At 43.0% G+C, this 16,459-nt stretch overlaps 1 protein-coding gene across 1 annotated transcript in view; it reads left to right on the top strand.

The window, feature by feature from the left end:
• The first annotated feature begins 6,933 nt into the window (after positions 1-6,933).
• Positions 6,934-16,459, top strand: part of Adamts19 (ADAM metallopeptidase with thrombospondin type 1 motif 19) — a 171,913-nt gene continuing 162,387 nt past the window's right edge. The window contains 2 exon segments of the mRNA XM_038331546.1: positions 6,934-7,021; positions 7,525-8,174. Coding sequence (XP_038187474.1) covers positions 6,934-7,021; positions 7,525-8,174 — 738 coding nt within the window.

Here is a 16,459-nt window from a genome sequence, read left to right on the forward strand (position 1 = left end):
GTGGATTTTCATATAACTAAAAGCTTCCTTCACTTAGATTTTTTTTTTTTCGAGACAGGGTTTCCCTGTAGTTTCTAGAGCCTGTCCTGGAACTAGCTCTCGTAGACCAGGCTGGCCTCGAACTCAGAGTTCCGCCTGCCTCTGCCTCCCGAGTGCTGGGATTAAAGGCGTGCGCCACCACCGCCCGGCCCTTCACTTAGAATTTTGCTCTTGAGAAACATCTATGTTACTGAATGAACAGTAGCTACATTCTTTCACGCTGAATAATTTTCCACTAAAGATATGTAAGAAACTACTTGTCTACTTTATCAGTCAATGCACAATGCCACTTGTGGTTTTATCTATGTGAACAAAAGTGACATGATTATTCAAGGACACATCATTTTTTACATGTACACTAATTCTTCTCAGATAAGGATCTAGGACTTAGTTGTTGAGTTGTACAGTAATACATACTTAACAAATATTTTTAAAAGTTCATTTAACAAGTGACTCTATCATATTGCTTTCACATGCCATGTGCGGGGATATAGTTTTTTTTTCCATATCCAAACAAACACTCGGTATTGTAGACATTTTTAAAAGTTCATCAGTTCTAATGGTTATAGAAAAGCTATTGCTTTCCTGGTTTTAATTAATACTGAGCATGAAATTATTCACACTAGTGATGCAAAATATCCATATGTATATATACACAGGAACCATACTACTTTGATCCTGTTATAAGAACTGAGTCAGAGTGAGGGAGGAGGTATCTAATATGATAAAGCTTTAGCTGTTCTAAAAGAAATATAAGAGAAAATGACAATATTGGAAATTGAAAATCAAAAAGACAAACTATAAAGACAGATTATTAAATCAGAAGTTGCTATCATTACTGTATTGAAAATATTGCAGATTTTATATTGAAAGTTTTATATTTGGTCATCTTAGCCTCACTCTACCTTGGGCTTATGGTTTCTTCCTTCTTATACATTTAAAGCATATCTATTATTCCCCTTTAATGCTTTTCTTGGCTCGTGTTACTTCTATTGTATCTGCAACTGTTTTTTACTAATCGACTTTCTTTTCATTCTTTCTTTTTTTGTTATTAGACCATAGCATTCAGTTTTAGGCTTGCATACAATTTTTTTCCTGGATGCCAGAGAATGAAATTCTTGCATTGTTGCTATTTTTTTTTTAAAAAAATCATTATTCTTTTAAATTCGGCACTTGTTCTAATAGACAGTTAAGTTACTTGGAAACAGATGGATCACATTGAGACTTTAAAGCATTGCTAAGATGGCCCCATGTCAACCTTAATGACAAGGCTAACTTTGTCTCACTGGTAAGCAGATGCTTTTCTATGAAAACTTTCTAATACCCTGTGCATTTTGCAGCCCCCTCCACTCTAGCTGAGGTCCTTGCACTGCCTCAGAGGTAAGTTCTGAGGCTTCTTTATTTCCTGGCTCTCCTACCCCAGCCAATGAGTAGTTGCTTCAGGTACTTGTACAAATCAGAGCACACACGGCTCCTAGAATTCCAGGCTCTGACGTCTAGGATCTCATGGTATTCTGCTCATACAGGATGCAACGCAATTCTTTTATCTAATGTGCTTGACTTAATAAATCATGCCTGACAGACTATGAGAAAAATGATGGTTAATTCTATTATTATATTATCTAAGTGCTAGGCTCCTAGCTTGAGTATACCATTGTTTTATCTTGAATAACACCTCCATGAAGAACAAAGGTCTTCTGTTCTAGTCTTCTTCAGTGACTGTGGACAGTGTCTCTGACCTGTCGTTCAACTCCTTCTTATCAGAAAATCTGAATCAGAAGTATCCAAATAGTTCTTTTCCTTAAAAAGATAATCTTAAATTGCCTTTTTAAAATTTTTAACTTTGCCTTGCTTTTTAAAATATATGGGGTTCTGACTTCATTTTTTTTTTACATAGCAGTAGACAATGAGTCGCTTTAGAAGTTCCGATACACTACCAGTGAGCACTGCCGTAAAAGAAACTTAAATTCTGAGAATGCAAAGAGTATCAGTGAGAGGCTAAAGTGTCACAAATGAGCCTTTATATTTTATTTGTTTTAAAGTATTAAACATTTAGCAACTTGATAGTGTAATACTGATATCGTCTATGTCCTTTGTACAGGATTTTTGTTCATTTTTTGAATGTGTTGCAAGCATTGTTGGTGTGTGCATCTGTGTGTGTGTTTGTTATGCACTGTGTTTGTGCATGTACTCATGAACATACCTAAAAACAAAAACCCAGAAGATACACGATATCTTTGTCTATTTCTGCCTGCCTTACTGCTTTGAGACAGTAAGAAACTCACCAGTTTTTTTTTTTTTGTTTGTTTTGTTTTGTCTTTTTTTTTTTGGTTTTTTCGAGACAGGGTTTCTTCTGTAGCTTTTGGAGCCTGCCCTGGAACTAGCTCTTGTAGCCCAGGTTGGCCTCGAACTCACAGAGATCCGCCTGCCTCTGCCTCCCGCGTGCTGGGATTAAAGGCGTGCGCCACCACCACCCGGCGAGTGAAACTCACTAGTTTTGAATAGACTGCCTGGCCAGTGAGCTCCAAGGACTCACAATGCTTGCGATACAGGTAGGCATAGCTATGCCTGGCTTTTTTACATGGGTGCTGACTGAAATACAAATTCCGTCCTCATGCTTGCACACCAAATGTTTCTACCCATCGAGACATATATGTGTGGAGAGGCCCAAACTTGATACTGGTTATCTCTCTTGACTGCTCTTCATTTCATTTATTAAGGCCCGGGAACTACTGCTCCCGAGCTCATCAATTCTGACTAGACTAGAATGCCATCATCTACCTCACTTCTAGGTGTGCATGACAGTTCTCCTGAATCATTGATTTCATGTCCTCTCCTCTGTGTACACCGGAGAAACTTGAGGAGCAAATCATTCAACTCACATGTACTAAACAAGCTAACAGTGGAGGCGTCGTCGTAGTATTTATATTCAAAGAGGACTAAAGCATAGGGAGGAAAGAACCACATGGTTGTAATACATGATCGCACTTATTATGTACATGTATGACACAATAAATTTAAAAAATTTAAAATCTTCATTCAAAAACTCTTTACTACATTTTCCTTTGAGTATGAGTTGAACATTGTGATTTTCTTTTTGATACTCAGACTACAGTATAAGTAATGGTTCACCTCTCTTGAAGTTATGAAATACTATGTATGGCTCCTTCTTTCGGTAGCCCCTTTCTCTCAGACTGCAATACATGTGCCCAGCAACCCTATGGGGAAATTCATGTAGCAAGCTGCAAGCCTGGAAATTCTATTTCCCGTTAAATGTTCTGAAACTATACTCCTGGCCAAGAGTTTGACTACAATCTTTGCAGAGACCTCTAGCCAGAAAGACCGAGTGCAGCCGCTCCTAGATTCCTTAGAAATTGTGAGACTGTAAATGTTTAATGATTTTAAACTTTTAAGACTGTTATTTGACAACATAATCGGTGCACTCCTTGAAGCCCCCTCTGCTCTGGTACGGTACTTTGTAAATTCTACTTAAGTTATTTTGTGTTCTTGCCCTCAGGACTTTGTTTGATTCCTTTGTATTCTGAATATTCACTTCCAGTTGGTGGGCTAAGGAAATTATAGTGTTTATTTCAATTGTTCCTTTCTCTCTTGAGTCATAACTCTAGACTGCATGTGGTTTAGTGCCTAACAACTATTGTTCAACATGTCTTTCCTGCTTATTCTGCTTATCATTTTAAAGCCTTCTTTTGTGTAAAAGTGTGTGTGTGTGTGTGTGTGCGTTCACACATATCTGCTTGTGTGTGCACACATGTGTCAGAGGACAGCTTCAGAAGTTGATTCTTTCCTACCATGAGGATCCAAAGGCTTGAACTCAGTTCCTCAGGCTTGGTGGCAGGTGCTTTTCTCTGCTGAGCCATCTCTCTGGTCCCCATCTTGTCTGCTTGCTAATTCCTCAAAGTCTGAGTTCTGAGTTAAAATATGGTCCATATTTTTTTTCTAGCATGGCCAGAAACAGTTAAAGCTGTGCTCTCAGTTTCAATGCAGAGTTAATACCCTTATGAAATCCAGTTAAGGGGTTTGTTTTTGTTTTTTGTTTTTGTATTTTCTCAATATTTTAAGTCTTTATTCTGCCCTGGAGAGGGGAGTATTTAAGGTTAGCTTTTTGCTGTGAGAAGCTCAGTGCCAAGGATGATGAGCTTTAGAGCGTTTGGAGATGGGGAAGCCAGCTCTGCGTAAAGACCATCCAGGTTGTAAAACGCAACATGTAAACACTGTGCGCAAGCCCAGTTGTCCCTCCTACTTCCAGTCTGAGCCATTTACCTCTCCTCCCTGTGTCCTTGTTCTGAGAACACAAGATCAGTGAATGGTTGATTCTAGTTACCATCTGGTGAAATACAGAGCAACCTATAATAGGTGCCATATTTCCCAACTGCCTTTTTCTTTCCTCAGAGGTTACTGATGTACACACACGTGCCGCAGTCCTCCCCTTTCTTCTCTGTTTCAGCACACATGCTTCCCTGAGTCCTAAATCAGACTAGTTCTTTCTTTCACACCATTCCTTTCTGAGGTTTGTTTTGTTTCTCAGCCAAACACATCAAGTTGATCGTGGCAGATCAGCAGCTAAAACTAGTGTCATTTCTGGATCATGGAGTTGAAATTGGAATAAATAGCATCTTGGAAATTTTGTGAGGATTAGAACCATTATTCAGTGTGGCTCATTAAATGAATCAGTATGCTGCAGAAAGATAGGTAAACAAAATCACAGTTACCTTTCAAAACTTTATAGTCTGGTAGGAGGAATAAATGTGGAAACCAACTCAATGAAAACTATTTATAAAAGCATTTGACTTTGTACAAAATAAATGCTATTAGTATTCAAATGGAAGGAAGGAAGCAAAGCTGGCTGGAATGTAAGTAATTATTCCTGCAACAATTCATTTACCTCTGTCATGAAGAACTCATAGGAAATCACTACAGTCGAGCTGGGAACTTGACCTTGGCAGCCCTTGACCTTTAGCACATTTAACTTAAAAATACGGTTCATCGAGTTTTAAGAAATCCCAAATGTATTCTAATAAGTATACAGAATTTAATATGCATTTCTCTTGCAATTTTACTTTGGGTAAAACACGAGAGAAATATCTTATTCTCTTATCCTATAATACGTTATTGTAAAAACATGTGAGAACTATCTTAAGCCCCGTGTGCTAGCAGACCCCGCCTCCCTCTCCATACTGTCCTTTAGTATCAACATCAACCTTCTCGTTCTTTGCTCCGTTCTTTGCTTGGTTGAATTCTGTGTAACGGAGTTTTGTGAAAAGCAGCAACAGGTGAGTCACCGAGAACTCACAACCGAGTCGCTCCCGTTTTGGAGAGATTACAGATGTGGTGGCCAACTCATTTAGAGTGTTTCATGTCTGCTTTTAGACTGGGCTACCCAAAGCACTCGAGGACCAAGCTTATCCAAACAATTGAAATAGGTTGCCTTTGAAATAACATCTTCTCCCTCCATTAAAGGCAAAGTCACGGCCTTTGAACCTGGGAACCTAAGGTAAAACAACAAGGGATGTGGGAAGCCACTCTCAGTGGATGGTCCATTTTATTTTAAAGTGTATTGGCATGAACTCTTGGTGCCTGGCCTTGTGTAGAGGATTGAAATAGCGGGCTGTATTAATCACCCTTGTAAGTTCAACGTGACTGCCAGAGAGGTGGGGGCTGCAACAAAGAAAGAGGAATGTTTGAGAGGAGGAAAACCATCACTTATGCACAACACAAAACAAAGGAGGCAAGATATTCTCACCTGGTATGAGAGCTTTACAGTACAATTGTTCATATTGATCTCCTTAATTTTACTCCAAGAAGGGGAAAAGGAGGAGAGGAGGAGGAGGAGCTAAAAAAGGTGGCATAGAACTGAAAACTCAGGGGTGTCTGTTGTTACTATTCTGGTATGATCCTTGAGAAGTTTTATTCCCTCCAGGGTTGGAATGTTCTGAGACACCGAGTAGACAAATCAAAAAATCTCTGATGCACAGGCTTCTGATTCGTCCTCAAGTATGTACTGTGTTTTGCTGTGTGTGTTGGGCAGGTAGTGGCAAAACTAAACAAAGGAGGAGCCTGAGACGGAGGGTGGGATAGGAAGGGGAAGGCCCCCTACCTGCCTTTACCTAAGCCACAACACCCCCTCGTCACCCCTAGGGCAGAAGGTGGGGGATGCAAATTAGGTCTTTCTGAATGGCCAATCAGGAGTCAGGTGAGAGAATTTGGGTTTCAACACCACTCTTTCCCAGCCTGAGAGCACATGTGAGGTGTTCTGGGACCTTTGTCCAGCAACGTCACGCTTGGCGGGCACTCCTGGGTCCCTGATTCTGGTCTGACTCGCCTGATTCTCTCCACCCCCGACCCCAACCTCCACACCTCTTTGAGAAGCGCGCGCTCTCCCGCCCCCTCCCCCATCCAGCCCTCTCTTCTCCGCGGCGTCCCGGGGAGTGTGCAAAGCTCTGCTAAGGCAAGCTGTCCAAACCCGGGCGCCGGCCTCACTCTGTGCGGGTGCCGGCGGCGAGCAGCGGCTGGGATTGCACTACTCCGCCCGATCAGAGACCGGCCGGACCTCCGTGCGTCTCCCGGCTCTCGGACTGTCCCGCGGAGCTCAGGCTCTGGCCCTCGGGGCCTGGAAACTCCTGCACGGTCCACAGCACAGAAAGTCGACTCATCACCTAATTCGCCGGGGAGCTGGAGCGCGGAGAGCCCGAGTGCTACTCGCCGCTCCTCCCCACCCCAGCCCCGCCCGGGCTCCGGGAGTCACACAGCTTGCCCCCCTTCCGCCCCCCGCCCCTGGCAGACAAAGGGCCCGGGCACAGTCGCCGCCTGGCCGCCGGCGCTCCGGGGAGGCGGCTGCGTGCGCTGTGGATCGCGCGGGAGGCGCGCACTGTGGAGATGGGCCCCGAGATGCGCCTGACTCGCATCTGCTGCTGCTGCTGCCTCCTCTACCAGCTGGGCTTCCTGTCGCATGGGACCATCTCAGGTACGTTATAGAGTGACTTTCCAGCTTCCTCTCCCACTTGGCCAGTGAGGACCCAGGACACACGGGAAGGCAGAACTGCTGCACCCCGTGCGTGTTGAGCAGAGCTCTGTGGGTAGCAGGGAAACAGCTTGCTGGGCAGATGAGCAGGTCAGGGTCGCAAGCGAAGGGCACTTTCCTTGGCTTGATTTTAACGTCTGTAAAATTATCAGCTCTCCCAATCCCACCCCAAGTCATGGTTCAAAGCTGTGTTTACAGTACCTGGAGGAAACCGGGTGGCTTGCCATTTATTTCTTTTGGGAGCTTACTGGAGTTTGCACCGGTTTCAGTTAGTATATGCTTAAATATTATCGCCACACTTTTAGTATGAAAGTGTCGAGGTCTATAAGACTTCAGGTCCTGCAGGAGTCTCCTCGCATTCGTGCCAGCACATGTTATCTGTGGGGACTGTGTGCCTGAATGCTTGCGTAAACTTTAAGCCCTGCGCCCGTCTGCCTCATCCACAGGACTGCAGCTCACACCCGACCTCGAAGAGTGGGAAGTCGTGTTTCCTGCACTCTGGCGCCGGGAGTCTCTGGACGCGGCGGGCGGCAGCGGGGGCAGCGCAGATCCGGGCTGGGGGCGCGGCGCTGGGGGCGGCGGCCGGACGCAGGCTGCGGGCAGCTCGCGCGAGGTGCGCTCGGTGGCCCGGGCGCCGCTGGAAGAAGCCCCAGATGGCCAGTCAGAGTCCTGGTTCGAGTCTACCCCGCAGCCAGGTGGTGAGGACGAGGAGGAACTCGAATCTCAAGAGCTGCCTCGGGGATCCAGCGGAGATACCTCCCTGTCCTCGGGAGCCCCGGCCTCGTGGCAGTCGCCGTCGCCCCCGCAATCCCCCTCGTCCCCACCCCCGGCCCAGCAAGCGGAACCCAGCACTGAGGAGGTGCTACTGAGAATCCCGGCCCTCTCCAGAGACCTGTACCTGCTGCTCCGGAGAGATGGCCGCTTCCTGGCGCAGCGCTTCGCGGTGGAGCAGTGGCCAAATCCAGTTCCCCATCCCACTCGGGCAGAGGCTGACCCTCGACCTCCCACGCCGCCAGACTCCGCCTGCTTTTACACTGGGACGGTGCTGCACCACCCTGGCTCTCTGGCCTCTTTCAGCACCTGTGGAGGTGGCCTGGTAAGCGCCCTCCCTTCCCCAGATCTCCATTACATTCTTTTATATATATATATATGCCAGCTGTTTTGCATACATCTCCTCCTCCGTTCTTTCAAGCGTTTCTCTGAGCTTACTTTGACACCTTACCACCCAGGTGTCTACACTAAGCGTTTCTAAAGGAAACACTACCAGGGCAGTGCAGTGAAACAGAGGTCTTACTGCGCACGGGGAGCTTTGGAGGGAACTGTCAATTTCTTTGGGAGACCTCCTTCTTCCTTCTTGCAAGTGGTTCAACTTCTGTTTTTCGAGTTTCTAAAGCACGTCCACCATGCGGTTGGTGTCTTTGAGCAGTTTGAAATATGCACCATACTGAATCCTGTTTGTATTTGCCCCCACCCTCAGCTCGTCCGTCATCTGTGGTTTTACAGTGTTTGTTCGTTTGTTTTGTTTTGAGTGTCCCACTACAAAGCGGCTCAGAACAGTTCTCTGGTAGTTACATTCTGACAGGTGTTTAGAATCCGTACTCAGTCACAACATTCATTCTATCTAGAAAAGCCCATTGCAAAGGTACTCAATCTAAAGCAGTGGTTTGCCATAGGGCAATCCTGGAATCCCACCAGCAGGGGGCTAGGGTTTTACTCTTGTTCTTTTTCATGCTATTTTACAACAGTCGCCTTTCCTCTCTAGAGCCCATGTTGGAAAGTATGAAGGTGGAATTGCTTTCCTAAAGACTCCTGTTGAGAAAGTCACTTTATCCATGTTCATTACTTGACTTTTCTTCTTGTCTTGACTTCATTAGCTTCCATAAGTTGACCTTTACTTTATGTGGGTATAAAAATATAGACGACGAAATTGACTATTTTAAAGAACCTTATATGTTCAGTTCAGTGGCAGTACCCGTATTTACCTTATTTTCCTGCCATATCCCCTATAACCTTAACTATTAGTATAAGCAGAACTTGAGGGAAATCATCCTGTGAGTTGCTATTGCTCCTCAGGGGACCAGTAATATAATTCTTATTTATAAGAATTTACAAAAAAGCAATTTGATGCCGTGGAGGAAAATCCAACAGCAATAGATGACAGTCAAAAACCACCCAAAGGCAAGGAATGCAAAAGAGAAAAAAAAAATGGTTAAAAACCCAAACAAAACAAGACTTGGAAACTTTACCTATGCCACCAAAGTTCTTGTGCTTGAATGCTGGGAGTTGTTGGACGGGGCTATATTTTACTAGATGGTGAATATTCAAACATAGGCATTTCAGGCGTGACTGGGAAGGTGGCTTGGAAAAATGACATGGAAAGCTTTGAAAATGTTTTCGGTGGAACTGATACTGGAACACCTCAGCAGGGTAAACATTTTGTGGGAGTTCCATTGTCTGCTAGCTTTCGGCTGGGGATTAAATAATTACATATCGAACGTTCCTGGTGCGGTAAGAGCAGGAGGGGAACAAAGCATTTCACTGTATTGAGTCTTGGGCTGTGGGTCAGATTTTCCAAATGAGCTATGTCCTCTCACCATACTTAAGGGAGCAAAGTTAGAATTATGACTGGGGTTTTCATGGCCGGAATGAGCGTCTGACATTCCTCCCTGTTTATCATGCTGGAGCTATGCTCACTTTTCCTACCAGCCACACAAGGATATACTCTGAACTGGGAAGCCTTTGTTGTGGAAGAGAACTGACGTTGCCAGCAATACAGTATAGCAGTCAGAATTTGAGTAAAAATGTAGGCAGATAGCCAAGAGGGTAAGTCTGCTACTCCAACTGCCATGCCAGCCCCTCCCTCAGGAGCTCCTGGACTAGGGAAGAGAGGATAGTTGGTGATCTTGACTCCAGCTTTGGCTTCTTCCCAGGTGAAAAGTTCTTTACCCCTCTCATTTGTGGCATGAGATAGTTAAGTGATTGAATTAAGAATTTCAATAGTCAACTTTATGGCTATTGATTGGATCTTGTATTAAGGGCTAGAATAACCTGTCTTCAGAGGCACAAAATGAAGTTGCCCATATAAATAAATGGATATGACAAGGAGTCGCGCGGCAATGGCATGCCATTGTCAGGAGTCAAATGTCTCACCTGAATTTAAAAATCCTTGCCCAAGGTAAAACCCTAGGTAGGGAAGCTGAGGCCAGCTTTCCAATACTCAGAAGTTGAAGTGGGTTTCTAAGAATGGGGAGATGGTCTCCAGCCACGTGATGGAGTGCTTCAGGTACCACGTGATGGAGTGCTTCAGGTACCACGTGATGGAGTGCTTCAGGTAGAGAGTGAAGAGACGGGGTGGGGGGAGGCATTGGCAGAGTCCGTAAAGGAAATGAACAAAACAAACTCGGTGTCTAGAGCAGAAGAAACAGAAGACCTTAAAATGTCCATTTGGATTAGTCCTCCAGAGTGTCTGTCATCTTCTCGAGTGTGGGCCTCGTCTGGCTATTGGGACGAGCCTAGACCACATTGCTGATCATCCTGTAACCCTTGTGGGAGACACCATCCTGCAGAAGGTGAATTACTTTCAAATGTTACAGCCTTTGTTGGGTAACAGCGTCATTCCTCTCCATCAGCAAAGGCTTTCTTACTGGTGGTTGCTTCGACAAGGGTAAATCACCGTGTGTCCGGTTAGGTTATTTGTTCTTTCCATAACGAGTTCTAATTGCTAGCTACTACTGAGCCATAGAGTTGAATTACCTTCTTGATTATGACCCATTTAAAAAAAATCAGATTCTGAATAAAAGGAAAAAAGTTATCAGCTACCCAGTTTTGTAAAGAGCTAAGTACTTAACAGATTAGACATTTATTTCTGAGATATTCGTCCAGTTTTCAATTTGGAAGTACTAGTGATGGAATGGATATTTTGGATAGAGGACTAAGTTCTGCCTCATCGAAGCACTCAGCATTTCTGAATCTCCATTTCCCCCTTATAAAATGTACAAATAAAAATTGTGTATCTAGCAACTATTTTACATATGAAGCCTTATTATGTCTTCTCCCCCCAGTTAGGCTAGTACTGAATGATAACCTTTGCTTAGCTATTTATTAGATTGACTGGACCTCCAACACAGTAGCATTGATCAGTCAGATATCTGCCAATGACTCCTGCGCCTAACGCCCTCTGTAGATAACAGAAACAGAAGCAGATGAGGCAGTGTTGACGCTTTTCAAGAAGCGCTCACCCTAACCTGTCAATCACTAGATCAAGCAGGAAGTGGAGTAGATTGAGTGCTGGGATTGGGTGTCTTGCTTTCATTCCCAAATCCTTATGAGATGGCTAGCTGTTCATAGGCAAAACTACACAGACAACAAAAAAACCCTACCACTGAATAAATAATAATAATAAAAATAATGAGTAAAGTGCTTTACATCATTGTCTTTAAAATGTAACATATATGAAAATGACCAGTTCTGCAAAACAGTACAGCAGTGATGGTAGCCTGAGATGGACACCACGTCATTGTTTCAGTTATGCTCAGTCTTCTTGTACAGTCAAGCACTTTACAGCTGTCCTGCATTTCCAGTAACGTGACCCTGTAAAACAATCAAATCCATATACTGAGCCAAAGAAAAGTAGGCCAGTGTCTTTTTGCTTATTGCTAAATATGTGGATAATTTTCTCAGAATGGTGAGCAGCAGTGACTAAACCATTACCGATTCTTTTTTTTTCTCATATTTTTATTAAAGATTTCCATCTCCTCCCCTCCTCCTTCCCCTTCCCTCCCCTCTCTTCCACTCATACCCCCACTTCACCCCTCTCCAAAGACAAAGAGCCATCAGGGTTCCCTTCACTATGTTCAGTCCATGGTCCTCCCAGCTCCCCCTAAGTCCAGGAAGTGAGCAACCAAACTGACAAGGCTCACAGTGAGCCCGTCCATGCTGTAGAGTTCATGTTCATTGCCATTGTCCTTGGTTTCTCAGTCCTCCTCCACCGTCAGCCACATTCAGAGAGTCCGGTTTGGTCCCCTGTTCCATCAGTCCCATTCCGACTGGACTTGGTGGTCTCCCGTTAGATCTGTCCCACTGTCTCAATGGGTAAAAGCACTCCTCGCGGTCCGGGCTTCCTTGCTCATGATCTCCCTCCTTTTGCTCCTCATCAGGACCTTGAGAGCTCAGTCCGGTGCTCCTATGTGGGGCTCTGTCATTTTCTCCATCCAATGCCAGGTGAAGGTTCTATGGTGATATGCAAGATATTCATGACTATGGCAATAGGATCTGGACATTTCTGGCACCCTCTCCTCAGCTGCCCAAGGAACTAGCTGGGGGCGTCTTCCTGGACACCTGGGAACCCCTCTAGAGTCAACTATGTTTATAGCAGCATTATTTGTAATAGCCAGAACCTGGAAACAACCTAGATGCCCTTCAGTGGAAGAATGGATGAAGAAAGTGTGGAATATATACATATTAGAGTACTACTCGGCAGTAAAAACAATGACATCTTGAATTTTGCATGCAAATGGATGGAAATAGAAAACACCATCCTGAGTGAGGTAACCCAGGCCCAAAAAGATGAACATGGGATGTACTCACTCATAATTGGTTTCTAGCCATAAATAAAGGACATCGAACCTATAATTCGTAAAAAATCCTAGAGAAGCTATATAAGAAGGTGAACCCAAAGAAAAACATATAGTTATCCTCCTGGATATTGGAAGTAGACAAGATTGCCGGACAAAAAATGGGAACATGGGGTGAGGTGGGATGGGGGGAAGGGGGGATGGGGAGAGAAAAGTGTGAAGTGGAGGATGGGAAGAGCTTGGGGTAATAGGATGGTTGGGATATAGGAAGGGTGGATATGGGAACAAGGAATTATATATCTTAGTTAAGGGAGCCATTCTAGGGTTGGCAGAGACTTGACTCTAGAGGGGTTCCCAGGTGTCCAGGAAGACGCCATTACCGATTCTTTACTTACACTGAGAGTTTTAACTCAGAGGCTAAGGCAGGAGAATTGCGAGTTCAAGACTAGCCTGGGTGACATAATGAAACCCTTCGCAAGATCTTAATAGTAGTGGTCATTTTGTTTACCGTTTGATACAGAAAAATACTTTATTTTTCTTTTTTCACGTGTACTCAAAAATTCTAATCTGTGATGAATTTTGAACAAGTTAATATTTTGGGACCTGTGCTTTGGATAAGTTAACGTCTGAGAGCAGAAGTCAGGGCAGGGAAGAAGGAAGGAGACTGTTTGACACGTAGAGCAAGTGGGCTACATGTCTGAACACCATGTGGCAGTCTTCCTGGGAGAGGTGACCAGGTCTACGTACCTCAGATAGCAAGCTGGTAACAGACCACAGTAAGGCTACCATTAAAGTCCATCTTTGGGAACCAATGCGTTTCATGGGGATTATTTACAAGAATTTGCGGAAGGAGTCTATTACAGGAACAGAAATGACTCAGACAGCTGCATTACCAAAGTTCCCACCAGCAAAAGCTGGGAACCTGGAACATACTTCCCAGCCTGTAAGCAGCTCATTGGGTTGGAGAATGTTCTTTCCAAGTAGCCCAGTTGGTCTGAGCCTGGCCTAATCCCTGCTTCAAGGCAGTTTAGCATATCCGAGAGTGTCTCTTAGCAGTTCTATCTGTTTATATATGCTCGGGGAGGGAGAGACCTAATGATTAAGTTCAGTTTCACAGACTTTCCGAAGCCATTGAGTTATTTACTTCTTCAGCTTAGCATGCTTCCCTGAAATACAGAAAATTTTAAATTCCCTGCAAGACAGAACATTTTAACTTTGCTGGAAGCAGTGGTTCTCAATCTGTGTGTTGCCACCCCTGGTGGGGGCCGAAGGGGTTGCCTAAGACCATCGATAAAAACATAGATATTGACATTACAATTCATAACAGCAGCAAAATTACAGTTATGAAGTAGCAATTATAGTAATTTTATGGTTGGGGTCACCACAGCATGAGGAACTGTATTAAAGGGTCATAGTATTACAAGGGTTGAGAACTACTTGCTAAGAGCATCTTGTTGCTTTATCTCTCTTTAAATATCCTGATCATGCTCTGGGTTGCATCAAAAAAGAGATACCCAAACTTTGACATACTGTGACAGAATTGTAGAAAATCAAAGAGAAAGAGAGAAAAATCTAACATTTATTAAGGAGAGACGACTACCTATGGAGGAACGGACATCAGTTGATCTGAGATGATTAAATCTATAATATTTGATGTTAGAGCATGGATTATTCATAGTTCAGCAAAATGATTTTGAATCTTGATTAGTATACATGGCTCTTCTCCCGTTAAAATCTAAGGCCAAAATAAATTATTCTTGAAATAAGAAGGATTCAAATTTTACCATGTAGAACCCCCAGCAATGATATAATGAAAACCCCTCTTCTACCTGTTCCCTCCTTTTTACTTATTGTTTTTCCCAAGTATAAAACGTGCTTTTTGATTGTGGTACATGATCTGGAGGTCACAAATGCACAAGCATATGCACATGTAACTTTGCGATTTTTGTGATATCCACACCTGCATGTGTGAGATTTCCTTTTGGGTAGTTCTGTTTCATTGGATCTCAAAACTTTTCCACTATCTGCCTCAGTTTGGCTGGATGGACCTTTGAATGTTTGACTCCAATACTCTCCTGTCATGAACTGTAACATACGCAGAAGAGTGAAGACATCGTGGTGGTTAGGTAACGTTTTGCGTGTCAAAAGGAAGGTGTGTGTACTGGTAATGCATTGTGAGGTGGTGGTGTTTTATACATAGGCCAACAAAAGTGTGCAAGCTCACCTTTCCCTGTAGAGTTGTTATACTATTATTAAAATTTCTTTCTTTTGGTTCTCATCATCTTATAGAATTTCTCTTTATATATTTGACATATTTTTCTATGTGATTTTTGCTCTTTATTTCTAATTATAGAGTTCCTTAAATATCAATATTTTGAAAGACAAATTTTAATTATAACAAATACATTCTGAAAACAATTTCAAAAATACATAACATTAAATATATCATCTGTAGTCTTCCATCCAGAGAGACACTTAACTTTTAATGGTTTTATGAAAAGGTTAAAGTTACTGGGAGACTAGGAAAGGTGTGCTTTCTTTCTATGTGTTTTGAAACAGGGTTTCTTGGTGTAGCCCTAGCTGTCCTGGAACTCACTCTGTAGGCCAGGTTGGCCTTGAACTCACAGAGATCTGCTTGCCTCTACCTCCGAAGTGCTGGGGTTAAATAAAAGTCTCTATCTATCTATCTATCTATCTATCTATCTATCTATCTATCTATCTATCTATCTATCTATGTGTACTTTGTTAAATATCCTTTTTGGGTCATAAGACTGCACTAAATTTCACAGATTTAGAGGATCAGATGGAATTCTTGATCTTACACACTGCATTTTGTATGCAATTGCTCCATATTTATGTTCTTATTTAATTCAGTTAATTGGTAGTGATTAGCTTAAGGAGCATGTCCATTTTTTAAATAGCTACATGCCTACGTACAAAATCTTTATAAGTAAGCCTATTGTGCAGTACTCTTTAAATCTTCATCAGTGGTCCTTAACATCCTTCAATTCAGAAGGCTTGGAAAACAGAAAGTACAATAATAATTTCTTGCTCTATGTATCAATCATATTAAGTTCCTTGCTCATGTATTCATCTGTATCTTAGGCTTGAGATAATCCTATCATGTACCAAATTTGAAGAAGAAATTTTTGTATTTACTTACCAGTATTTACTTTTTTGAATTTTACTAACTAAATCATAAAAAGCACATTAAAGATTAGATATATTTATTTTATTTTTATCTACGAGTGTCTACTTTTATGTAGGACTGTGTACCACAAGCATGTCTGGTGCCCTTTGAGGTCAGAACAGGTCATTTGAACCCCTGGAACTGGAGCCATGGCCAATGTGTGGGTGCTGGGGAATGAACTCAGGACCCCTGCAAGAATAACATGTGCATCCAAATGCTGAACCATCTCTCCAGCCCCACAAGCATATTTTTTAAAATCTATAGAGAAGTCTTAAGATACTTCTAAAGCAAGACAAAACAGGAAATTTAAATCGGACCTCATTAGCACGGGGATGTTTAATTTAATAATAATTACAACACTTTAGGTAGTTGGATGAATTTAATTGAATGAATAATAGACAAAGGAGTGTCCCTGCAAGGAAATGGGTTAAATAAGGGGATTAATTCCATATATATTGACAATATCTACAAAGGATGAGGTGAATAGCAATCCCTTTAGGCTTTTGCTTTGGGGAGGAGATTCCTAAAAAGAGGCTTACAGGTTCCCCTAGACAAATGGAGACCATGATTTAATGCCGAGGGCTTTCAGTGTGCAGCTCCACTGAGCACATCACTGCG

This window comes from Arvicola amphibius, chromosome 5 (assembly GCF_903992535.2).
Source record: "Arvicola amphibius chromosome 5, mArvAmp1.2, whole genome shotgun sequence".
Classification (NCBI taxonomy): Eukaryota; Metazoa; Chordata; class Mammalia; order Rodentia; family Cricetidae; genus Arvicola; species Arvicola amphibius.